The sequence below is a fragment of the Myotis myotis genome, unplaced genomic scaffold (genome assembly GCF_014108235.1).
Source record: "Myotis myotis isolate mMyoMyo1 unplaced genomic scaffold, mMyoMyo1.p scaffold_m19_p_3, whole genome shotgun sequence".
Taxonomy (NCBI): domain Eukaryota; kingdom Metazoa; phylum Chordata; class Mammalia; order Chiroptera; family Vespertilionidae; genus Myotis; species Myotis myotis.
The window spans coordinates 26,451,015-26,476,509 of NW_023416335.1; the positions used below are offsets into that span (position 1 = coordinate 26,451,015).

Sequence of the window (25,495 nt, forward strand, 5' to 3'; positions counted from 1 at the left end):
AAAAGAAGTTCTGTTGACTACTTGTCATTATGGAACAGAACTAAAATTTGTTTTTAAATTGTTAATCTTTTGTCAGGTACAAAGCTGTTTAAAAGTTTAAGACAGAGTAAGATGGTTTGACACTAGTGGCTTTTCATTCTCACAGGTTTGCTTTTTGTTATTCCTCACCTGAAGATACTGTTTATATTGATTTTTCTGAGAGAGTAAAAGGGAGGGAGGAAGAGAGAGGAAGAGAGAGAGAGAGAGAGAGAGAGAGAGAGAGAGAGAGAGAGAGTGAGAGAGTTTGGTTGCTTCCTGCACATACCCCAACTGGGGCCGGGAATCAAACCCGAAACTCTATGGTTCATGGGCTGATGCTCTAACCACTGAGGACACCAACCAGGTCTAGATTTTGTGTGTGTTTTTTTTTGCATACAGGATGATGCTCCAACTAACTGAACCACCTGGCTAGGGTTAGATTTGTTTTTTAATGCAGCACTCCACAAATACGTTTTTAGCAAAATGCTTAAGAGTATGAGTTAAAACAGTTAAATAGGTTTAACTCATATTAATATTGATGGGTAACATAACTGTGTATAAAATAAAAAATACTAATAAGTGTTTAATATTTTAACTATTATTAAAATAAAAAGATAAGAAACTGATCACAAGCTTTCAGTGAACAGATTATATAAATCAAATTACATAAATAAAAAATATTATGAGAATTACCGTTAACATTAAAAAGATGAAAGCTGAGATTCCTAAGATAAGGATTTCTTTGTTCCCTTTACTTTCCATATGTAGCTTTCGATAATATGGTCCTATAAGGTAAGTCTTTATAACAAGACATAACAGAAAAACAGCAGCCAGCGAAAAAAGAATCTGACCAATCAAAACCAGTATTCGTAGTATTTCCATGACAATGCTAGGAAAGGAAAAAAAAAAAAGACATGTTATTTCACCTCTAAATATATTTCTCTAAAACCTAATAAAATGATCTTCCACTATTTTCTAACATGTTAAAATAAATGAACCAAATCACATACATTTTTATTTCCAAATATTAAAATAAAAACTATCAATCATATTACTCTCAGAAATTTTTATTTGAATCAATAAAGAAGCTGGATTACTTTGCAATCAATTCTTTGAAACAAATGCGATTTGTAGGATGTAACGATTCTTAACTGACAGCTTGTATATCTCAGTGATAATAAAATTCCTTCTCAGATAATAACCCCCATTTGAAATTCTTCATAAGGTGATAGTCACCCTGTAATATTACACTGCAGGCTCACATTAGAAGTATAACTAAAGAATTCCAGTGACTTTCGCAAAATATTCTCTTATCTCAATTTAGAAATCTGAATTTTATGTCTATTACTTAGTCATAAAGAAAAGGATTCTGTACTAAGCTCACAAAAAAGGCACTATTATATATAGGATGTCCCCAAAAATGTCTGCACACTTTGAATGATTATAAAATCAGTATTTATTAACAAACAGTTCATTTCCAAAATTTGATGTGATCTACAGAAATGAATAATTTTTTTGTCAACACCTGTTTTCAAACTGATGACTGTTTCTGTTTCAGGCACTGCTGATAATGTGAAGCAATGGAGTCACAAACATTAAGAATCATTGTGTTTGGTATTTGTGTGCCCTCAATTTATCAACTGTTGCCATTTTTTTAGCATAAAGTTTCTTTTATGTAAAAATGTCTAGTGGAAAAATTTTCTTTGTTCAAAGCTTAGTCTGGCTTTATCCATTATTTCAAATGAGTTAGATCTGAAAAGGAGTAAAAATTAAGTGAGTTATCAGCTGTTAAAGTGTGTATGTTTTTTTTGGGGGGGGACAGCCTATGTCCCCCCAAAAATGCACACACACTTTGAATAATTATAAAGGCAGTGTCTGTACTTCAACTGCATTTTCAAACTTCCAGTAGCATTTTAGGATGAATTTCCTTTGTTCATTTCCTCTGTTTTTCAGCTTAGTCTGGCTGAAAAGAAAGAAACATCCATTGAGTTATCAGCTGTCAAAGTGTGTATACATGTGTTGGGACACCTTGAATTTGTAGCATTTACAATAATATACATGTTTTGGTTTTTTAATATTTTATTTTTATTTATTGATTTCAGAGAGGAGGGGAAGAGAGATAGAGAGAAAAAGAGAGAAACATCAATTTGTTGTTCCAGTTATTTATGCATTCATTGGTTGATTCTTTTATGTGCCCTGACCAGGGATGGAACCCAACATCTTGGCATATCAGGATGATAGCTAACTGAGCTAGGGCTACGTATTTTCTTAAACTGAGCTCTCCACCATATTTAAGAAACATTCAGTCCAAAGTTCTGGTTTAGAAGGTCTCAATGGAAGAATACAAATCTTATGTTGGTAGTTCCCCCTTTTTGTGGTTTCATTTATTGGTTTCAGTTATCCACCGTCAACCCATGGCCTGAAAATATTACATGGAAAATTCCAAAATACACAACAACAACACAATTGATAAGTTTATGTGCACGGTTCTGAGTAGCATTATGAAATCTCCCACCGTCCTGCTCTGTCCCGCATGGTATGTGAATCATCTTTGTCCACTGTCTCCAGGCTGTATACGTTACTTGCCTGTTAGTCTCTTAGTAGCTGTCTTGGTGATCAGATCAGCTGTTGGGGTATTATAGTCCTTGTGTTCAAATAACCCTTATTTTACCTAATCATGACTCCAAAGTGCAAGAATAGTGATGCTGGCAATTCAGATATGCCAAACAGAAGTTGTAAAGTACTTCCTTTAAGTAAATAGATATGTATGCATAGGAAAAAATACAGCATACACAGGGTTCAGTACTACCTGTGTTTTTTGGTATCAACTGAGGGTCTTGAAACGTATCCCCACAGATAAGCAGGGACTACTGTACTAAGAGAATTCATTACAGCAGTCAGGCTTAAAATAGCAGCACGGGACACAAATCTCAAGTTGCACATGATTACTTAGGGGAATCGGGACAGAGCTGGGATTGCAGCAGAGAAGCAAAGTCACTGTGAATGACTCCACATCTTTAAAGTCGGGGAGCCAGTGTGAGAAATCAGGGTCTGCAGCCCAGGCAGGAATAGAAATGTGCTCACTGGGACAGAATAAAGTAGGTTGTCTACCTCAAATTCCTGACCAGTCTCCCACATTACATCAGTGATCATATCCCTGCAAAACTGTGATGATAACCTCCTAACTTATCTCGTTCATGCTCCACAGAGGCCTAAATAGCATGCTGGGAACATCAGTCAGATGTCCAAAGCTCCTGTGACATTGAGATGAGCCCAGACTCCTTCACCCAGCAGCACCTTCCACTGACCCTCACCTGCAGAGCAGCCTACACCGGCCTCTACTACTTCTTCTTCTTCTTTTTCAATGCCTGTAAAGCCGCAGTTATTGCACCAATTGTTACTTTATCAAGACGTCACATGTGGTACGACCTTCTTTTTTTGGGAAGTCATTATTATTATTATCTTATTGATTTCAGAGAGAAAGGGAGAGAGAAAGAGAGATAGAAACATCAATGATGAAAGAGAATCATTGCTTGGCTGCCTCCTGCACACCCCCCACTGGGGATCGAGCCTGCAACCTGGGCATGTGCCCTTGACCAGAATCGAACCTGGGACCCTTCAGTCTGCAGGCTGACACTCTATCCACTGAGCAAAACACCCAGGGCCAGCCTTTGCTTCTTGACAGGCCATACACTCCCCAGCTGTGGGGCCAGTGCACCCCACCCCATCCCAGGTTCTCCTCGCCGACTGGCTCAGCTGTGTCCTTCAGAGTTCAGCCTCAAAGTCAACTGCTCAGATGCCTTCCCAATCTGAAGTGGTCATCCGTTGTTTGCGGACTCATCACCCCATTATAATTCTTTGCATAGCACTAACCTACACTAGGCATTTTCTTGTTGACCATTCACTTATTTATCATTCATTCAATATCTTCCCCAGACATCACGGCAACTCCCTGAGAGCGGCCATCCTCCCCTGTGTATGGCATGTTTTAAGTGTTCTAGTCTCAGGCCAGTTTATTTAGCTGATAAAGAGATTGCAGCCACTTAAGAGATTGCAGCCACAACCAGACCAGCACTGTCACCATCCCCATCTAACTGACAAGAAAGTGGAGGCAAAGGGCAAGCCATCACTTCAGGTCACGTGCCAGGTGTCTGGCGCCAGGGCCTGTACTCCTAGTTGCTGCACAGGCTCTGCAATCACCATGTCCAGAGCCTGCATCCAGATCTACCTCCCAACTGTCTATTAAATGCATGATGGTGAGGATAAAATAGTCAAACAGCTCAGAAAGGTACTATTCTGCATCTCTATTTCTCTGTTAATCAGGTTTTGGCAAAGTTTCTATGCCAGCACAAGCATAAACTCATTTCAACAGCCGAGCCAGCATTCCATCATGTGTCTATGTCATCTTTTTCTCAGCCAGACACCTGGGCTGTTCTAGGTTCTTGATGTGCTGAATGATGAGCTTCTGGGAGCATATTACACTTGACAGACATTGCCAAATGAGCTGCCAGGAAGGCTGCTCCAATTCCCACCCCCAACCAAGACCCCAGAGTGCCGTTCTGCAACCCTGGACATCATCCCACTTCTAAAGGTTTGCAGTCTTGCCGAAACCCAGGTTCGATTCCGGTCAAGGGCATGTACCTTGGTTGCGGGCACATCCCCAGTAGGAGATGTGCAGGAGGCAGCTGATCGACGTTTCTCTCTCATCGATGTTGCTAACTCTCTATCTCTCTCCCCTCCTCTCTGTAAAAAATCAATAAAATATATTTTAAAAAAATAAAAATAAGAAAAATAAAGGTTTGCAGTCTTGCCCTAACTGGTTTGGCTCAGTGGATAGCGCATCGGCCTGCGGACTGAAGGGTCCCAGGTTCGATTCCAGTCAAGGGCATGTACCGTGGTTGCGGGCACATCGCCAGTGGGGGGTGTGCAAGAGGCAGCTGATCGATGTTTCTCTCTCATCAATGTTCCTAATTCTCTATCCCTCTCCCTTCCTCTCTGTAAAAAATCAATAAAATGTATTTAAAAAAAAATAATAAAGGCTTGCAGTCTGACAGGTAAAAGAGCCATTACTTTTCCCTTGTGCGAAGGGAGCATCTTCCATTAACTCATTTCTACATGAGCTGCTTATATTACTCAGCTATTTTTTAAGTTGGGATTCAAAAATTTATTAATTTATTAAATAATTAATTTATTAATTGTAGATTTTGATAAAATAAGAAACTTAACCCCTGTCTTTAATATGTGTACAAACATATTTTTCCCATTTGTCTTTGGCCTGCTTACCAAACGAGTACATGTACATGTACATGTACATATGTGTGTATACATATGTGTATGTGTGTGGGTGTTTACATGTATATTTGTGTATTTAAACAACTTTAATGCAGTAATACTTTTCACTTTTCTTGTCCTTTATGGCTTCTAGAATTTGTGTTCTGCTTGAAGCAGAAAGGCCCTCCCATCTTCAATATTACAAATTCATCCATACTTTCTTCTAGAACTTCCATGGTTTTGCAAGATTTTAATTCTAATAATTCAAATCACTTTATTTTTAAAAAGTATTCTTTATCATAGTCTCTGTGCTCTGCTCATTACCCGTGAAATATTTGGGGTCAAGAAGTTAATTCTTCCCTTTAGGAAAGCTCAAGATTAATTCTAGCTCTGGCTGGGTGGCTTGGAGTATTGTCTCATACACAAAAGGTAGCATGTTCAACTCCCAGACAGGGCACAGACCTAGGTTTTGGGTTCAATACTGATTGGTTGTATATTGGAGGCAATTGATCAATGTTCCTCTCTTACATTGATGTTTCTCTCTCTCTCCCTCTCTCTCTAAAAATCAATGAACATTTCCTTGGATAAGGATTAAAAAAAGGTTAATTCTGAATAAAGCCTCCTAAAGAGGCAAAGTTTATATTAACATTAAAACTTGTTTTATTTAATTTGTTTACTATAAATTTTCTCTGGTTATCAAAATTGGAAAAGAGGTTTTTCCCAAATTATATAAAAATGTATGTATAATAGACAATAAAAGTATCATAATCTATTACTCATTAATACCTTGTTATATACTTGTTATTCATATATACATATATTTATGGTCTCTCCATGCATTTTTCTTTATGTAGTTCAGAAAATATTGCATATAATTTCAATAGTTTTGAGATATTATTCTCATCCCATACAATTTACCCATTTAAAGTGTACAATTCAATGGTTTTCTAGTATATTCATAAAGTGAATTGCAACCACCACCACAATGAATTTTAGAATATATTTCCACCTCAAAAAGAAACCCTGTATCCACTCCCACTCACTCTCCATTCCTTCTTCCTCTGTGCTTGGCAACACCTGATCTCCTTTCTGTCCCTGTGGATTTACCTATTCTGGATGTTTCATAACAATGGAATCATACAATATATGGCCTTTTGTGACTGGCTTCTTTCCCTTAGCATAATGTCTTCAAGGGAAAATGACCTCAATAACCGACCTTAATAGTTACATATACCAGCGACTAGTCTAACTGCTTTATGGGATCCTCTCCTGCAGCTCTTACACCAGGGGTCCTCAAACTTTTTAAACAGGGGGCCAGTTCACTGTCCCTCAGACTGTAGGAGGGCCGGACTATAGTTTTTAAAAAAAAACTATGAACAAATTCCTATGCACACTGCACATATCTTATTTTGAAGTAAAAAAACAAAACGGGAACAAATACAGTATTTGTATTTGCATGTGGCCCGTGGGCCGTAGTTTGAGGACCCCTGCCTTACAGTGCATGGGATAAGTCCTATTTCCATACTGTCCCCATTTTATAGGTGAGAAAAGCTGAAGCCCAGAGAGGTTTGGTAAGTTGCCAAAGCTAGCAAATGGCTGAGCTAGAACTCTAGGGAGGCTTTGCTCCAGGACATGAGCCTTGATCTCTGGAAATCTCAGTTAAAAAGGCATTCATTTTTAACATAGCTGAGTTATCTGAGAGCAGAGAAGAGATCTTAATCATTCTGGGATTGCTGAAACTTAATATAATATCTGGCAAAGGTAAATACTAAAAAATACAAAATACTTCTACCCGACCCACTTGCAATGAGGTAGGTTTGTCAGCCAGGGCTTCACTTGGGTGGAACCTAGCAGGGCGATGAACACACACATACACAATGTCACACACACCTCACTGGGGGACTGCTTATTTTAAAAAATATGATGAATAGGATCTAGATACTCATACTAAATGTCCAGGATACAACTGAAAATCACTTATCTCCACAACAATCAAGGAAAAACCACAACTTGAATGTGAAAAGACAATAAAAGGATTCCAACATAGAGATGAATCATTGTTAGAAATATCTGACAGAGTTTAAAGCAGCTTAAAATTAACTCAACAGCACTCAAAAATTCTCTTGAAATAAATGAAAAAAAGAAAAGAAAAATCTCAGAAAAGAAATAGAAGTTATAAAAAGAAGAGCCAAATGTTAGATAAGCTAAATAGTAGAGTGGAGATGACAGAGGACAGAATCAGTGAACTTGAGGACAGATCAAAAGCATTTACTCAGCCCTAGCTGGTTTGGCTCGGTGGATGGAGTGTCAGCCTGCGGACTGAAAGGTCCCAGGTTTGATTCCGGTCAAGGGCACAGGCTTGGGTTGCAGGCTCGATCCCCAGTAGGGGATGTGCAGGAGGCAGCCAATCAATGATTCTCTCTCATCATTGATGTTTCTATCTCTCTCTCCCTCTCCCTTATTCTCTAAAACCAATAACATATATATATATATATATATAAGCATTTACTCAGTTGGAACAGAAAGAAAATAAACTGGAGAAAAAAAGGAAAAGTCTCAGAGGACTGTGGGACAAAAACAAACAAACAAATCACTGGGGTCCCAGAAGGAGAAAGCAAATGGAACTAAAAAATTACATGAGGAAATAATGGCTGAAATTCCTAAATTAGGCAAGAGACATACATCTACAGATTCAAGCAGCTTAGCGAACACCAAATATGATAAACCCAAAAAGTGTATGGATTGCATATTTGTGTCCCTCCAAATTCATATGTTGAACCCCAATGTGACAGTACTTGGAGGTGGGCCTTTGGGAAGTGATTAGGTTTAGATGAAGTCATACAGAAGAAATAAAGTAAATGAGAAAGATTTTAGCATTTCAAAGTGGTTCCAAAAGGAATTTCAAAGTCTACTAATTTTTGACCAATAGTATTATTACTGTAAGAGGTAAAAAAAAAAAAAAAGTATTCTCTGGAAATATTTAAAGCACAATATTTATATGCATATAGTATATTTGCTTAAACAAATTCAAGTTTATAATCCTAACCTACATGCGATGTACCTTTAAATTGTACAGGGCACCCTATATTTTGTAAGTGTATTTATTTTCTGGCGGGTATTCTTGTAATATATTATATATGCAACCCAACCTAGAGCTTTTTGAGTGAATTTATTTTTCTCAGCAATATGAACCTAAGCAAGTACAGTTTGAGTTCTGGTATTATTTTATTAGAAGACTAGGGAAAAGGATCAGGGAAAATGGTAATGAAGATGACAATGACAGTCACTAATGATAGTGTGGGCACGCGCGCATGTGGGCACACACACACACAAACCCCACTATGTTCCAGGCATTTTATATCTTAACTCTTTCAATCCTAACTATTCCATAAAGTAAGTATTGACATTATCCCCACTTTACAGATGAGAAACCTGAGGAAGAGTGAGGTTAAATAACTTGCCCAATCAATGTCCACAGAGCTAGAGTGTGAGTCTAGGCAGTGTTACTCCTGAGCCTGTGCTATACAATGCTATACAAGCTCTGAACATATCTTTGGAAAAAGGTATCAAATAGCATTTTTATAAACAAATGATCTGAAACCAGAAAAACAAACCATGAAATAAAATAATATAGAAATGTACCTAGAGTATGTACTGGCTCCTGCTTGGATAAGAGTTGGCATGACAGCTATGAATAACCCCAGCTGTACATCCTGCATCACCAGCATGCCAAGCAACACAGCACTATAGTCAAGGTCACCTGCTTAAGAAAACAAAATATTAAAAGCAAATATTTTCAGTATTTTAAATTGTCCCAAGTCAAAATAAAGTCATCATGCATAGTCCCAAAATAATTAAAATGATTTTGATCCTTTAAATGAGAATACAAACTTTAAAATTTCTTTGAGAGCAAACACTGTAACATTTTAAAGATTTAAAAATTTTTGTAAAGAAAATCTCCCAAATATTTCCACTAGTTACTGGTTAATTATAAAATTACAGAAAAATGACATTTTGACAAGATGGCATGGCAAACAATATGATAGGCCTGGATAATCATACCAACTTCACTGTGTCCCAGAAACACACGCAGTCGCAGTCTCCATCATCAAGCTTTATTTCTTCCCTAAGCTATTCAAGAGAGACCTGGCCCCATCCCTTTCTGGTCACATCTGCTGAGCAGAGCCTAGCGGCATGGGTCACTTTCCTTCAAACTCACCATCACCACCACACTGAAGATCCCTTCCCTTTGAGACTAATGCAGATTTGGTATAGAAATACTGACTCATATGGACAGAACAGGAAAGTAGTAACCAGCACTGGCTGAAGGGACTATACAACTTCTCTGGAAAGAAAATGATGCAGCTTTGGGGAGCTCAATACTTCACATAGGCCTCAAATGTCTCCATTTTCAATCAACAGTTCTTGGCTTTGGAACTTTTTATGTTTTCTTTAAAAAAAAAGATTTTTAAAAAATCGTGTTTTTTTAAATTTATGTTTGAGTGTTTCAAACATGATTATTTTAAAGACTTTATTAGATTTTCCCACAAATAGGTACTGGTATTATAGTGCACTAGAGGCCCAGTGCGCAAAATTTGTGCACTCGGTGTGTGTGTGGGGGGGTGTTCCCTCAGCCCAGCCTGCACCCTCTCATAGTCTGGGAGCCCTTGGGGGATGTCCAACTGATGGGGGGAGCGGGACTAAGCCATCAGTCGGACACCCTAGTGCTGCCGCAGAGGCGGGAGAGGTTCCTGCCACCACTACTGCGCTCGCCAGCTGTGAGCCCAGCTTCTGGCTGAGCGACGCTCCCCCTGTGGGAGCGCACTGACCACCAGGGGGAAGCTCTGGCGTTGAGCATCTGCCCCCTGGTGGTCAGTGCACGTCATAGCAACCGATCATTCTGCCGTTTGGTTGATTTGCATATTAGCCTTTTATTACATAGAATAGGTTATAATAGGAGTTCCTCTTATTTTCCTACTTCATTACTGGTGTCCCCTTCACCTCCTTTTGTCACTTGGTCTTGTGAGGGAAGGTTCTAAACACCAGGCCACAGGGGCACTGGGAATAAATGAGACCACCAAGGTGGTGACAGCTAGTCTAGTTGCTAGCAGGAAGGCTGCACCCATGGCCCACAAATCGGCAGAAGGGACCAGATAGTTTTTTCCAGCCTCCTCTCACCAGTGGGAAGCCCCTGATGTCACGAGTGAGTGTGGCCTGGCCAGTGTGGCTCAGTTGGATGAGCGTTATCCCATGTAACAGGAGGTCACCGGTTTGATTCCCGGTCAGGGCACATGCCCCGGTTGCTGCGGGCTTGATTCCCAGTAGGGGGCATGCATGAGGTAGCCTATCACTGTTTCTCTCTCATCAATGTTTCTATCTCTCTCTCCCTCTCCCTTCCTCTCTCTGAAATCAATACAAACATATTAAAAAGGAAAAAAGAGTGAGTGTGGTCCTTGTGGCCCCTGTGACGCAGAGCCCCGGGCCCTTGGCCAGCTCTGCTTACTGCAGAGGCCAGGCACACCGCTCTGGTGCCCTCTCTCCATGTTTTCCCTTTCATCTGTGTTGCTGCAGGGCGAGTATCAGTGTGAAGCTACTATGACATCTGAACCCTATTTTTTACTGACTTTTACAAAATAAGAGCAAAACAGTGAAAATTACCATAATGAATAAACATGATGTACAAAGTGTCAATGCTGCCAAAGTTTAACTGCACCAAAGACAGTGCCACCGAGCAACACCTCAGAACAGTCCTCCTAACGTCCAATCAAGTCCGACTTCACTACACACAGCGATGACAGAGATGCGAGCGTTTCGTACACATAGATGGCACTAACTCCAAAGTATAAGAGGTGAAAGTACCTTCAGTTACCAAAGTACCTCATATATTTTATAGAAGGAGGTGTCAGGCCTCCTTTATACATCAATTCCCAACCTTGCCAGAATCAAAGCAATGTACGTCAATCACACTGTTTTTAGGCTGCATGTAACGCCACCAGTCGGCAGTAGTGTAGGCAATAAGCACAGCTAATTAGAATTTTGGAGCCGGGCAGTTTCAGGTTTGGCGCAGCTCACTCATCTCTTTAACCCACCAATCCCACAGCACATTTCTCAATGTAGATTCCTTTCTCTAAAATGCTCCTCAAACTACTCTAAATTTGTGAGCATATACAAAGACATTTTTTCTTAATCAAATGGAGGTTTGGAGAAGCTGAGATTACAGGGACAACAATTCACAAGGGAATGTCCATAACTATTAGGAAAGCCCCAAGGAGGGAGTAAGAGTTGCAAGTTTTTCTCACAGGCCTTAGGAGTGGATTTAAGTCAATTAAATATGTACTGCTTCAACACATATTTAGAAGAGGTCATCACCTACCTTCTTTTTCACCCCGGGCACTGCCCACGAGGAATCTGGACACTAAGGGTGTGCTTGATAAGGACAAACAAGTAGAAATGAAAACGCTCTGAGTGGGTCTGATCTGTAAAAGGTGTCCCCATAATAAGCCAAATGCAATCATCAATAGTGTCATATAACATGGTCCTTGTAAGGATATCTTCCACACCTTAAAGAGAACACATTTATTTATACATTTTAGTGACTAGCATTATGCGGAGCACATACATACATACTGCCCAGTAATGGGGCAGGCCTGAAATTTTGCAGTAGATACATCAGCACCAATCCAACATCATAATGTTAACACAATAGAGACAGTAAAAACTAACATAAGACCTCCCCAGGTCTCGGTATTGTTACAGGAACTAAACAAACATGTCTCTGCGTATATATATGTGTGTGTGCACATAACTTAATCCTCAGAACACATCTCAGAGGTAGATATCATTGTCTCCCCCATTTCTAGATGAAAACACCAGACCACAGAGGTTAGGTGATTTAACCAGGTACCATGGAAGACAATGTGAGGACATAAACCCAGGCAGCATGGCCTGATAATCAATCACAAATTGAATAGACACCTTGGTATGCACTTAACACTGCACTAAACATGATAGATAATGTGAAGAAATCAGATTTGATTCTAACCCTGTGGGGTTTTCAATCTGGTTGAAGAGACAACATAATAAAAGCTGTCTGATATTTATACAGATGTGAATATTACATATTAACAAAAGAAATTAACCTGAAACTCATCCTATTCTACGTTAAAGGACTTTTGTTCTCCTCAGTGCACCCCCCCCACCCCCCAATTAAAACTGATTCCCTCATCCAGGCCCTCTACTCAAAGAGCTCGTGGAGGCCCAGAGGAACGGGGCAGGAGAGGCATGGCTCAGCGCAGCTCTAGAATAGTGAAGTCAAAGGCAAACGCTGAGGCCCCACCAGCTGGCCAACCTCGGCTGTGTCTCCACACATCTCCTCACCTTTGGGTGCCCTAGACAGTGTTAGCTTTTTCTGGTTCTTAGTTAAAGCAATACTTGCAAAACCAACGACATTTTCTTTGGGAATCAGGGCAACTGGGAAGCTCTTCCTAGGCTGGTATTGATTTCCTGCTGCGGCCAAACAAGCAGAAGCCAACCCTGGGCTCACCACAGCCATGATCGCTGCCAGCCTGCTGGCCCACCTGTTCAGGAAATCAATTACAGGAGCCTCCCAACTCCATAAGGTCCCAATGAAGGGAGACCAAAAGAGGTGACTGAACTGAGTGCGCACTCAACGGAGTGCTCGGCCCTCCATGCAGAGCCAAATCCATCTTCTGCCATGTGACTCTGGTCCCCCAGGCCCCACTCTCTCCTTCCAGAAAGACACAAGTTACCCCACAATGGCTGTTCCTCAATCGTTCAAATTTCATGTTCTTGACTTCTTATATTTGGCAGTGATGTTATCATAAAGCGAATCTCTTTCGAATCATTCTTCCTCTTCCTGTATATTACAGCTAAGGAGCAGTGAAGGACCAGAGCAGACCCACACAGCCAGCTGCAGCAGCTAAGGAGGCCAAGCATGTTGGACTTTGGGGTTCACAGGAATTAGCAGCCCCTTCTGTAAGTAGTGTTAGCCCTCAGTTAGAGTATTCCTGCCCACACGGGACACCTGGAGTTCAGGCTTGAACCTGTCACTAACTGGCTGTGCACCTTGAATAGGTAACAATCTCTCTTCTTTAGTTTCCACATCTGTAGAGAAGAAAAGTGAGACTAAATAATTTCTGAGGTCCAGAGCGAACCTTAGACTTTATTGTCAGGAGTCTTGCTATACCTTGATCTAGAGCAGTGGTTCTCAACCTTCCTAATGCCACGACCCTTTAATACAGTTCCTCATGTTGTGGTGACCCCCAATTTCATTGTTACAAATTGAACATAATTAAAGCATAGTGATTAATCACAAAAACAATAGGTAATTATATATGTGTTTTCCGATGGTCTTAGGCGACCCCTGTGAATGGGTCGTTCAACCCCCAAAAGGGTCGCGACCCACAGGTTGAGAACCGCTGGTCTAGAGGATTTGAATCTATTTAGCCTGAGAAGCAAGGTATGGAGGGAACGACAGAAAAGACCCAAGGGAGCATCCTTCAGAAACTTCCTGTCCAATGTGGGACCCTGCCCTTACAGAAATGCAGGTCCTCAGGCTGCCCACATCTGTAGCTCTAGGTCAGCAGGAGCCCCAGGCCACTCCTCGGACATCAGAATCTAAGAAGCACTGACAAGAAACCTCTCAGCCAAGACCCTGCTCCCTGTGTACCCAGATGCACACATCAGCCTAAACTGCCCTCTCCAGTTCTTCTTCCTCTTTCTTTTCCTAGGACTTCCGTTCACAACTCCCCAAAGGGCAGGGACCATGCTGACTGTATACATTGCGTTATACATAGAAGCTACCAAAGGTCTGGAACATCACACCCAACAAGTGTTTGTTGAGACAACAAATAAGGAATAAAAGAGAACAAAATACAACTCTTGACTCCATTATTTTACAACTTATTTAGAGAGATGAAAGCTGGTGAACTATTATGATATAAAGCTAAGAGAACAGTTTAAGTGAAGCTAAAAGAATGAAGTAAGGCAATGGATGATGACTTACAAATAAATGACTCAACCAATGGTACCAGTGGACAGAACAGAAAGACCACAGCTTTCCTCAGCGACAAGAAATAAGTCGTTTTCAGACTTCCATGTTTTTGAATAGTTTCTAGTCAGACCTTTAGGAGATTTCACCGAAGACCTCGGAGGGCCCTTCCAGCAATTATTATTTCGAAAACCCTATTCAATAATTTTCTACCTTGACAGGAACACCTGGGTAATCAACCCACACAGCAGAAGCGCTGTCAAGTGAGAACGACTACACTAGTCACTTCAGGTGCTCTAGCATTTTGCCAGTTACTTATATCTGAGAAATAAAAAGAAATGTGTCAATTAATAATGTAGTTGATTAAGAAGATATAAGTCTTCTGCAATCCGAGCCCATGGGCCTAGAAAGGGATAGGATGCATTCCTGGTGCATGTCAAGTTTCAGGGCTGCCACACGGGGGACTTGGGGACTGGTAAGTGAGGATCCACGTCAGAGTTGAAGGGACATTACAGACCCCAGCTTGCAAGGAACAAAGAACACTGCCCAACATCACATATTCAGTTGCTAGATATTAGTGGGGAGGACAGATGAAGAGGTGGAGTACAGGGGATTTTTAAGGCAGTCAGTGCAACTGTTCTGTGTGAGACCATAATCTGTAGATGGACAAATGGAGCTTTCAATAGAAAAAAATGAGGCCAAAGAAACCAAGGTGAAAGAAAAATAGGATGAACTAAGGAGACAAATGGGAAGAGAGGTCAGCAAAATGACAGCCAAGTCATGAACAAATGTGAACAGTAAATAAACCAAAACCATATTATGTTAAATTGGGGGCAATAACACAGATTGATAAATCCTTACCTTTCTCAGCTTTTCTGGGGAAAATTCTAAGCCAACAAGGAAAAGAGTGAAAAACACACCAAATTCTCCTAATGTCTCCACTTGCACAATAGACTGAAAAATAAGAAAATTTTCAAAACATATGATTTAACATATTTAACACATTTAGTATATTTACCAGAACATCTTGTACTAACATAGGGACTATCCCCAAATAAGTATATTTTTAAAACAAGTAAGTCTTTGAATTTCCTCTATCTGAGATAACCTGGACTTCCAGATTATAGTGGGGGGTTTTCCTTTTTTTTTTTCTTGATTAGCTGGAGTTTTCTAAGAACTAGCTCATGAATTCACCTGTTTTAAAGTTCATTAACTGCTGATCTGTTATCTTCATTAGTTCCTTTCTTTAGCTTTCTTTGGGGAATGGGGAGGCATTAAACCTGAGTTTAAGGATGAAGTAATTCAGTGGTTCACTCTCATTGGGTTTCAGCGTGACTAAGCGTGTGAATTTTTTCCTGAGTGCCACATTTGGTCATATCCCACAGGTTTTGATATACGGTGTTCTTAGGTTCTATATTTGTTTTGGTCCTTCATTTGCTACTTATTTTTAATGTTATTCCACTACTATAGTAGATAATTTTGTTTATACTACTATATTTGGTACTATTTGTATTATGTATTTACATTTGAGATTTTCATTGCTCGTTTTTTTTTAAATGTTCCCTGAACATCTGAAAATAAAGTGCAGGCTCTCATGCATCTGTATGCTGTCCTGACCCCAGCACACTTACTCAGTTTGTCAGCTATTAACATTATGAATCCTGCCCTCTTTATTGGCATCTCTCCTCCTTTCAATTTTAATTCTTAGTTGCTTTTTTTTTCTTTATTAAGGTATTACATATGTGTTCTTATCCCCCCATTGGCCCCCCCCCCCCACTCATGCCCTCATCCCCCTGGTGTCTGTGACCATTGGTTAGGCTTATATGCATGCATACAAGTCCTTTGGTTGATCTCTTCCCCTTACCCCCACCCTCCCCTACCTTCCCTCTGAGGTTTGACTGTCTGATCAATGTTTCTCTGTCTCTGGATCTGTTTTTTTCATCAGTTTATGTTGTTCATTATAATCCACAAATGAGTGAGATCATATGATATTTATCTTTCTCTGACTGGCTTATTTCACTTAGCATAATGCTCTCCAGGTCCATCCAAGCTGTTGCAAAGGGTAAGACTTCCTTCTTTTTTTAGAGCAGTGTAGTATTCCATTGTGTAGATGTACCACAGTTTTCTAATCCACTCATCTGCTGATGGGCTATTTCCAAATCTTAGCTATGGTGAATTGTGCTGCTGTGAACATAGGGGTGCATAGATCCTTTCTGATTGGTGTTTCTAGTTTTTTGGGATATATTCCTAGAAGTGGGATCACTGGGTCAAATGGGAGTTCCATTTTTAGATTTTTGAGGAAACTTCATACTGTTCTCCACAGTGGCTGCACCAGTCTGCATTCCCACCAGCAGTGCATGAGGGTTTCTTTTTCTCCACATCCTCTCTAGCACTTTGTTTTGACTTAATCTTTATTATACTCTCCTCCATATTATCTGCAAACTTTTTAATAGGTATCTTTTAATAGGGTAGTTTTTTCTATTTAAATTTATTGTTATAACATCCTTTTCTAACATCTTTAATGTCTTCTGATTTTTATGCTTCCTGACTGATATTTTTAATTTTATTTTTCATCCCTTTTAAAAATCAGGCTGTAACCTATGACTTCAAAGTAACATACTTAAACCTACACTTCTCAACTTAATAAATGAAAGCATATCAACTTCCTCCTAGGAAAAGATACATATTTTAGTACAACTATACTTCCTCTTACCCACCTCCCATTTTTGACTAGTGTGTTCTTGCATTTTTATCTTGGACTACTGTAATTACATTATTTTTCCATGGTATAGCTGATTTATTAAGAATTATAATATCCAGTTGTATCTATTTAGCTATTTAGCCTTAATTCTTTGCTTATGAGCTATCTTTGCTGTTAAGGGGGGGGGGGGGGGAGAAAACAGCTGTGTTTGTGATTGCTTGCAAATCCTCTGGAAAGGGAGGGATGTGACATGAACAGGAAGAGTTTTTTCACTTACAGCTTTTTATTGTTTTCAATCATGTGAACATTACCTATTCAAAATGTTAAATTAAAACCATTCTTCCCAGAGACCACCCTGCCAAGCTGAGCCCAGTCCATGAGGGCACTCCCACATTGGTTAGCTATTCCACCACTCACTAAGGTTCCAGGCTTTTAGCTTGGAGCAGTTGAGCACAACTTCTCCTCACCGGGCTAATCTGACCCACTGTTAAGATTAGTTTGATGTGCTCTAGCTCAGCGGTTGCCAATCAGTGTTCCATGGACCACTGGTGGTCTGTGAGGTCTGAAAGGTTGACAATCGCTGCTTTAACTGGTTTGGCTTAGTGGATAGAGCAGTGATGGCGAACTTATGAGGTGATGCGCGAACTCATGTTTTTTGGTTGATTTTTCTTTGTTAAATGGCATTTAAATATATAAAATAAATATCAAAAATATAAGTCTTTGTTTTACTATGGTTGCAAATATCAAAAAATTTCTATATGTGACATGGCACCAGAGTTAAGTTAGGGTTTTTCAAAATGCTGGCCTGCCGAGCTCAAAAGGTTCGCCATCACTGGGATAGAGTGTCGGCCTACAGGGTCCTGGGTTCAATTCCGGTCAAGGACACATGCACGGGTTGCGGGCTCAATCCCAGGAGGGAGTGTGCAGAAGGCAGCCGATCAGTGATTCTCTCTCATTGATGTTTCTATCTCTCTCTCCCTCTCCATTCCTCTCTGAAATCAATAAAAACATATTAAAATAAGTAAATAAATAAAAATAATTAGTGTGGTGTGATGATTTCTTTGCACCCTCTTCTGCTGTTTTCTGGTCGGAGTAAATCGCAGAGGTCCTTTTGACCTGATGCAGATGTCTGAATCAGCAGAAGGAAATGAGGCTGCAAGTGGAGCATTCCACAACGCTCCCCCATTTGCCTACTCCTATTCTGTCCAACTGGGAAGCGTCAGTGAGGCCTGCAAATTCTGTTGCCTATTTTCCACCGTCCTATGTTGTTCCTTCTGTGTGGGCTCACGGCACCTATTCTTGGCGCACTCTTTCCATTTTGTCCAAATTGTGAGTATTTAAGTGAGAAATTTTGAAACCCCCAAAATGCTGGGAACCTCCTTTCTGTAAAAAAATGCTGTCAATGTAAGATGATGCTCACTTCAATTTGTTCAGCAAACAGCCTCTAGCAAAAGCAGCCTCAGTGCCTCATTGTCTCTCGGGGTTCTTACAATACCCTACATTTATGGTTAATAATTCCTCACTACTTTATCAGTTTTCAATGTACTAAGAATTTTAAAAAATGCATTTACTCTAGCATTTTTAGTTGCTTTCAGTCTCTGAATAATCTAGTCCATCAACTACTGGAAATAGAATCTTTAAGACTAATATAATTTAAAGACATGATCAGGGTTATTTTCTCTAGTCAAGTTACGCTATTCATTAACAAACAAAATTACTTTCTTATGGTTTAGAGCAGCCGTGGGCAAACTACGGCCCGTCCGGCTGTTCTTCCCGGCCTGCGGAGCCGAAAGAGCGGAGGGTTCTCTTGCTCTCCCCTCTGCTCCTTCACCAGCAGCAGTGTTAACATGGCAACATCGGGAAACACGGCCGAAGCTCCTTCTGGGTGGGCGGATTTATATCCGCCCATTCAGTAGAAGGAACAACCTCTCAATCTTCCAGAGGCTCCTTGTAATGCCCAAGGACGCGTCTTCCGACATCACCCTGGGAATGCGTAGACACATGATGGTGGTGATGTAGGGAGACACGCCCCTGGAGAGCACAGCATCACAGCCTTTCTGAGGTAAGATTAAGAGCTCTAGTCAAACACAATTTTTTCCTGTTCCCACATTCTGTACATCACAATGACTTGTTAATAAAACAACAAAGACTTTCAGCTGTAAAAATGCATGCTACAGGGCATTTGTGTTAACACGCACCACTGCACATTAGCATCAACGCAAACATGATGGAAACCTGTGTACCCTGCATTAACCCTAGCTGCGCTGCATTGCAGTACTGCACTACACTGCAATGGCAGCACGGCTAGTGGGAACGAACCCTAATTCAGTGGGTTGAACAAAAAGATTGTATAGAAATGTGATGAACTAAAGATTTTATTACAAAATCGCTTAATTTCAGGGTTTCAGAAGTAATTGGACAAATGAAAAACTGAAAATCAAATGTTCGTATCTAATACTTGGATGAAACCCTTTCCTGGTAATGACAGCTCAGTCTTGTACTTATGGACATCACCAGATGCTGGGTTTTCTCCTTTGTAATGCTCTGCCAGGTTGTCACAGTAGGGGTATATATATATAAATATCCTGCCATTTCCAGTTTTTAATAAGAAAAACTGTTGCAATGGGCATTTAAAAGTGGCACTTGGTTGTTTTTATAGAGTCCAGTGGATGCAATCTGACATTGATAATGGGCTCTTTCACACTATGTGCACTGCGGCTGTTTTTTGCCAGTAACGGAAGTGCTAGTGGTAACTACTGGTTACCCATGTTTTGCACTGCCCTAGCACCTCCCATACAAGTGTGTCTGGAAGACACAGCAATGTGCAGCTATGTGTGTTTCCATAAACAAAGGGCCTGTGTGAAAGATACACAGGTTTCCTATGGAAGAAAGGGCTTGTTCTCTATGGTTAGGGTGTGCCTCTGTCCCATGTCTGAACTTTTTCAGATGATTTTGTTATATATATATTTTTTAGAAGACCAAAAATGTTATAGTAGAGCAAATTTAATCACTTGTTTTTATACTTTACTGTCTTATTTTAGTAAAGAATTTAATAAGAGAACAGTACTGTTGGTTTTAGCCCAATATTAAACATGAGTGGACCAAAGAAAAGGAAAGTGGACAGTGAATGCCGAGTGTTTAAGAGGGAGTGGACAACAAAATATTTTCTCACCGAAGTCCGATCAATGCCGGTATGTCTGATATGCCAGGAAACACTTGCAGTCTTCAAAGAGTACAATCTCAGCAGTCACTTTGCAACAAAGCATGGCAACTATGCTAGCAAGCAGTCACCTCAAGAACAGGAGGCTACTGCACAGAGGTTGATGGCTAAATTACAGGCTCAGCAAAATGTCTTTCACAGACAAACTGCAATTCAAGAGACAACTACCAAAGCAAGTTTTATGCTATCATTCAAATTAGCAAAAGCTAGCAAACCTCTCTCTGAAGGCGAGTTTTTGAAAGAATGTATGATAGAGACAGCAGGTCTCTTGTGTCCAGAGAGCAAAGGAAAGTTTGAAAAACTCAGCTTATCGCGCAGGACAGTGACTCCTCCAGTGGAACTGATTGATGAAGACTTGGCCAGTAAGTTAAATAGTAAGGCAGAGTTCTTGGATGAAAGTAATGACGTAAAGGACACTGCTCAGCTCTTAATTTTTATACGAGGGATTAGTGACAATTTTGAAATTACGGAAGAGTTTTTAGCCATGGAGCCACTGAAAGGAAAAACACGGGGAGAGGACTTGTATGACCGGGTGTCTACTGTCATCGAGAAAATGAAGCTACCATGGAGTAAACTTGCTAATGTCACGACAGATGGATCTCCACATTTAACTGGAAAAAATGTTGGACTGCTAAAAAGAATTCAGGATAAAGTGAAAGAGGAGAACCCTAACCAAGATGTTATTTTTCTTCACTATATTATTCACCAGGAATCATTGTGCAAGTCTATATTACAACTTAATCATGTTGTTAATCCAGTCGTAAAGCTTGTTAATTTCATTCGAGCAAAGGGACTTCAGCACCGTCAGTTTATTAAGTTTCTGGAGGAAACTGATGGGGATCACCACGACTTACTTTACCACTCTCGTGTCCGCTGGTTGAGTTTGGGCAAAGTTTTCCAACGAGTGTGGGAGCTCAAAGAAGAGATTGGTGCATTTTTGAAATTAAAGGGGAAGTCTGACGAATTTACTGAGCTGAGTGACAAGAATTGGCTGTGTGACTTTGCATCTGCTGTAGATATATTTTCACATTTGAATGAGCTAAATGTGAAGCTACAGGGAAAAGATCAGTATGTACATGACATGTACACTAATGTGAAAGCCTTTAAATCGAAGCTGATGTTCTTTTCCAGACAAATTTTAGACAAAGTCTTCACTCATTTTGCCACACTAGCCACACAGAAGGAGACCATCCAAAACGTGAAGAAATACAGCAAATCACTGGATGACCTGCATGCAGAATTCTGTCGTCGGTTTTCTGATGTTGACAAAATTGACCAGTCACTTCAACTGGTGGCCTGTCCTTTGTCACAAAACCCTGAAACAACACCAGAAGAGGTGCAACTGGAACTCATCGATCTTCAGTCTGACTTTGTCCTAAAGGAGAAATTCAGCTCTCTTGAACTAAGAGACTTTTATGCTTCACTTAATGAAGCCACTTTTCCAAACATCCGGAGGATGGCACAGAAGATACTGGTGCTGTTTGGGTCAACCTATGTTTGTGAGCAGACATTTAGCGTCATGAACATCAACAAAGCCCCTCACAGATCCAGCTTAACTGACGAACACCTCAGATCTATCCTGAGAATAGCCACAACAAAACTAACTCCAGACTTTGATGCATTAGCTAAAGAAGGAGACCAACAACACTGTTCCCACTGAAGTTGATGTTTTAAAGACCAAAAACCTTTCAACCCAGTCTACATTGCCATCTACATCTACGTCCCGGGCATAATTTGGAAGTTGCACTAAAGAAAATGTTTAATTTACTGTTTACACATTTTGTTCTTTTCTATTTTAGTTTTAAATTATTTTATTATATTTAAGTTTAATTTGAAAGGCTTTTGTACCTTTCCTTTGTTAGGCAATTTTATTTTGCCTTTGCCATCTTCAATATAAGGTATGTTATTGTGCTATGATTCCTCCATTTTTTGAAGTTTCAAATTATAATAGTGTTTACATTCTTCTTGTTAAAATGTTTGAAATGAATAAAACTATTGAAATAAAAAAAAAAAGACCGTACCCTTTTATGTAATGATGTTTGCTTTGAATTTATATTAGTTCACACAAACACTCCATCCATGCTTTTGTTCCGGCCCTCCGGTCCAGTTTAAGAACCCATTGTGGCCCTCGAGGCAAAAAGTTTGCCCACCCCTGGTTTAGAGCTTTCTTATGAAACTTTAAAGGGCATCTTCTTGAATATGATTTATAAGAAATTGTTATCTTCATTAATTCAAGTTCAAAACTTTTTATGAATGTTTTCATGGATGTTTCTTATGTACTGTTAAACAGATACTGCAATGGTTAAATTGTGTTCTTACCTTAATACTATTTAGTCCTGAAGGTCCCAGAAGTACACCACAAATAATATAACCAAACATTGTAGGCAATCCTATTGTTGTGCATAGCCAGCCACAGGGTAAAGATAACATTCCTATGGTAACAATGTCCTAATGCAAGAATAAACAAGAAATACAAAAACTTAAGATAATAGTTGTCAAGAAAGGCTGGTTAATGGAGAAAGCAGGCTGGGATAGTATCATGATTTCACTGAATGAGAATAAAGGACAGATTATGAAACTAAGGGAGGGAATTTTTACTACTACAGTGTACTATAGAGAAGTTGAAAACATGCAGAATGTATTCTAGGAGTAGATGAGGTTAGCTCCTAATGGTCTAGCAATTACAGCAAAATTTGTCTGTTTTGCTTAAATCCTGTAATAGTATTCTAAGAATTCTGAGCACTAGCGCTCTATTTAGTCTTCTAGTCTGGGAAATCTTCAGAGCTGGTGTCCTAGTTTAACTACTTACCTTCTCCATTGGTTTTCCCACCACATAAAGTCAATATAACCATCATAGTTGTAATTGATTTAGGCAAGAATCATCAGTGAGTGCTAAATACAACTACTGGTGAAAGTTTGACAAGGAGCATAATAGTCATATAGTCTCAAAATATTTCCCCAGAAATTATGTATTACCTACAAAGGTAAGAACAAGAGTAACTTACAGTGGAGACCGCACCCATTCAGAGGCACTAATGTGTTCATTTTGCAGACTCAGCCCTTCCCAGTTGCTATTCCAGGCATAACCAAGGAAGGCAATATAATCTGCTGAGTTTTACCTAATGATTCAAGTCTATTAATACCGGGGTCTGCCTCTCACAGTAGTCCCATCTTCCTCTCAGCCTGTCTGTGTTGACACCATCTCTAAGTAGGTTATTTGCCTGGGTTTCTTTTCCTGTGCCAGGGAGCTCTGCTAGAGACCTGACAGTTTATCTAGACTCTGCCAGCCTTCTCTGAGCAGGCTGAACCATGTCACTCATATCTACTCCCCACTTCTGTCCAAATCCAAACAGTGATCCTGAACCATAACACCATCAACTTCAAGCCTGTACATAATTCTGTATTCTAGAATGGTTTCCTTAGAGTTCAGAGGTCTGCACCTAACTCAGTCTGGAATGCCAGTCACCGGTGGAGGAGACAGTTCTCACACTGCAACCCCTCCTCCCGGTCTAAAGAAAGCCATATGCAATACCTTAGCCAAAACTCTGCTTCATAAGAAGGTTCTATTTTAGTGAATATCGTTTTTAGATAGCTGAAGATTTAATCCCATTATATAACTCAAAGAGTCTTCCAAACTCTCCAAAGCAAAATTAATTTTCATTTTAAACATTAAAATGCTTTACTAATATTCTTTTGGGGAAAAATAAAAAATTAAAAGTTTTAAATCACAGAAAACATAAGGAATTCTAGTAGACTCTCTCTACTAGGAAGAAGGCTGCATACCCTAATATAATGCTCAGAATATAGAGCTTGATCTTATTTGCCATGTATACCAGGAGCTGGAAGGGGAGTTGTGGAAATTAAGCCCAGCACATGATTTTGAGAGGAGAGCAAGCAGACAGACAGGCTACCTTTATGAAGTGGTGATCTGCACGTGGGATTGTTGAATCTCTGGGCTTGGTCAAAATATACTGGTTGTTCTGGGAGTCAATCAGCATGCTAAGACCTAAGTCATCTTCCACTTCCCGCTTAGTGAGATTTTGCTTGGAGTTGGCCTCTTCTTCCTCCACCCTCAGAACTGCCTCAAAATTGACGCCTTTGACCTGGAAGAATAACCAGTATTATGAAATGAAAACCAATAAAATGTTTTCAAGTTCAATATCTAGAGAATAAATTCTACGCAGAAGAATAATAGTTATGTTTTTAGAATTTTGTCAAATGTGAAGAAAGATCAATAACTGTTCATTAGCATTCATTTGAAAATTTTCAATTACGAAAGTGATTTTAAGGATGGAAGTGTTTAAGATTTCTATTACTTCTAAATACCTACTTTACCTAATTCTGCAGGTGACACTGTGATGTGTAAAAATACAGGGGTAGGCAAAAGTAGGTTTACAGTTGTGAGTACATCATGCAGTTTATTCTGGTAATAGCATCATCATAGCCTGCATGACTTTTCCATATGAACTGTAGACCCACTTTTGCCAGCCCCATAGGTCTTCATCCCCTTTCCTGGCTTACAGCTCCCCAAACCCATGTAATTCTCTAAGTGATAATGAGCGATGGGAACATCTCTTGTTATATTCGGTCCTTTGTCCTTGGTTCCTGAGATAGCTCCCGAGTGAGATGAAAGAAGTATCTTATTATTAAGCACAAGCCCTAGCAACCTTACCTGAGTTTATATTTGTGAGGTGCTATTTGGAAAGCCCTTAGATAACCGCAGGACTGGGCTGGTCATCAGAGGAACTAAGCATATGATGAGAGGGTTGACCTTTCAGCCCTACCCAGACCTCCAAGAGGGAAGAGGGGCTGGAGACTGAATTAATCACAGACCTACATAATGAAGCTTCCTTGAATATCCTTCAAGACCGGGGTTCAGAGGGCATGGGAGCGCTATACTCTTTCCTCACACCTTGTCCCATGTACCTCTTCCATCTGGCTCTTCCTGAGCTGTATCCTTTAACTGGCAATCTAGTAAGTAAACTGCTTTCCTGAGTTCTGTGAGCTGCTTTAGCAAATTATGGAACTCGTGGAGGAGGGTTGTGGGATCCTCCAAGGTGACAACCTGAGACTTGGGGTCGGTGGTTGACATTGAGGGGACAGTCTTGGACTGAGCCCTTATCTATGGGGCCTGTGCTGAGCCCAGGTAGAGTCAGAACTTGAGAGCTGTTTGGTGGGGGGGGTGGGGGGAGGGGAGCGAGGGGAATCCTGATGCCCTAGGACAGTGGTTGGCAAATTGCGGCTCGGCAAAGCGCGGCTCACAAGCCACACGCGG

At 40.2% G+C, this 25,495-nt stretch overlaps 1 protein-coding gene across 9 annotated transcripts in view; it reads right to left on the reverse strand.

Annotated features, from left to right (window-relative positions):
• The window catches only part of TMCO3 (transmembrane and coiled-coil domains 3), a 57,099-nt gene that overhangs the window by 20,027 nt on the left and 11,577 nt on the right, over positions 1-25,495 (reverse strand). For 5 of the 9 annotated variants that reach the window (XM_036297494.1, XM_036297490.1, XM_036297491.1 and 2 more), the window contains exons 4-9: positions 24,132-24,323; positions 22,540-22,668; positions 15,161-15,253; positions 11,663-11,849; positions 8,932-9,052; positions 712-907 (exon numbers count right to left, since the gene is read on the reverse strand). In XM_036297494.1, the coding sequence (XP_036153387.1) occupies positions 712-907; positions 8,932-9,052; positions 11,663-11,849; positions 15,161-15,253; positions 22,540-22,668; positions 24,132-24,323 (918 nt within the window). The remainder of the gene's footprint in view (positions 1-711; positions 908-8,931; positions 9,053-11,662; positions 11,850-15,160; positions 15,254-22,539; positions 22,669-24,131; positions 24,324-25,495) is intronic. The other 4 variants (XM_036297487.1, XM_036297489.1, XM_036297488.1 and 1 more) reach the window with 4 other exon arrangements.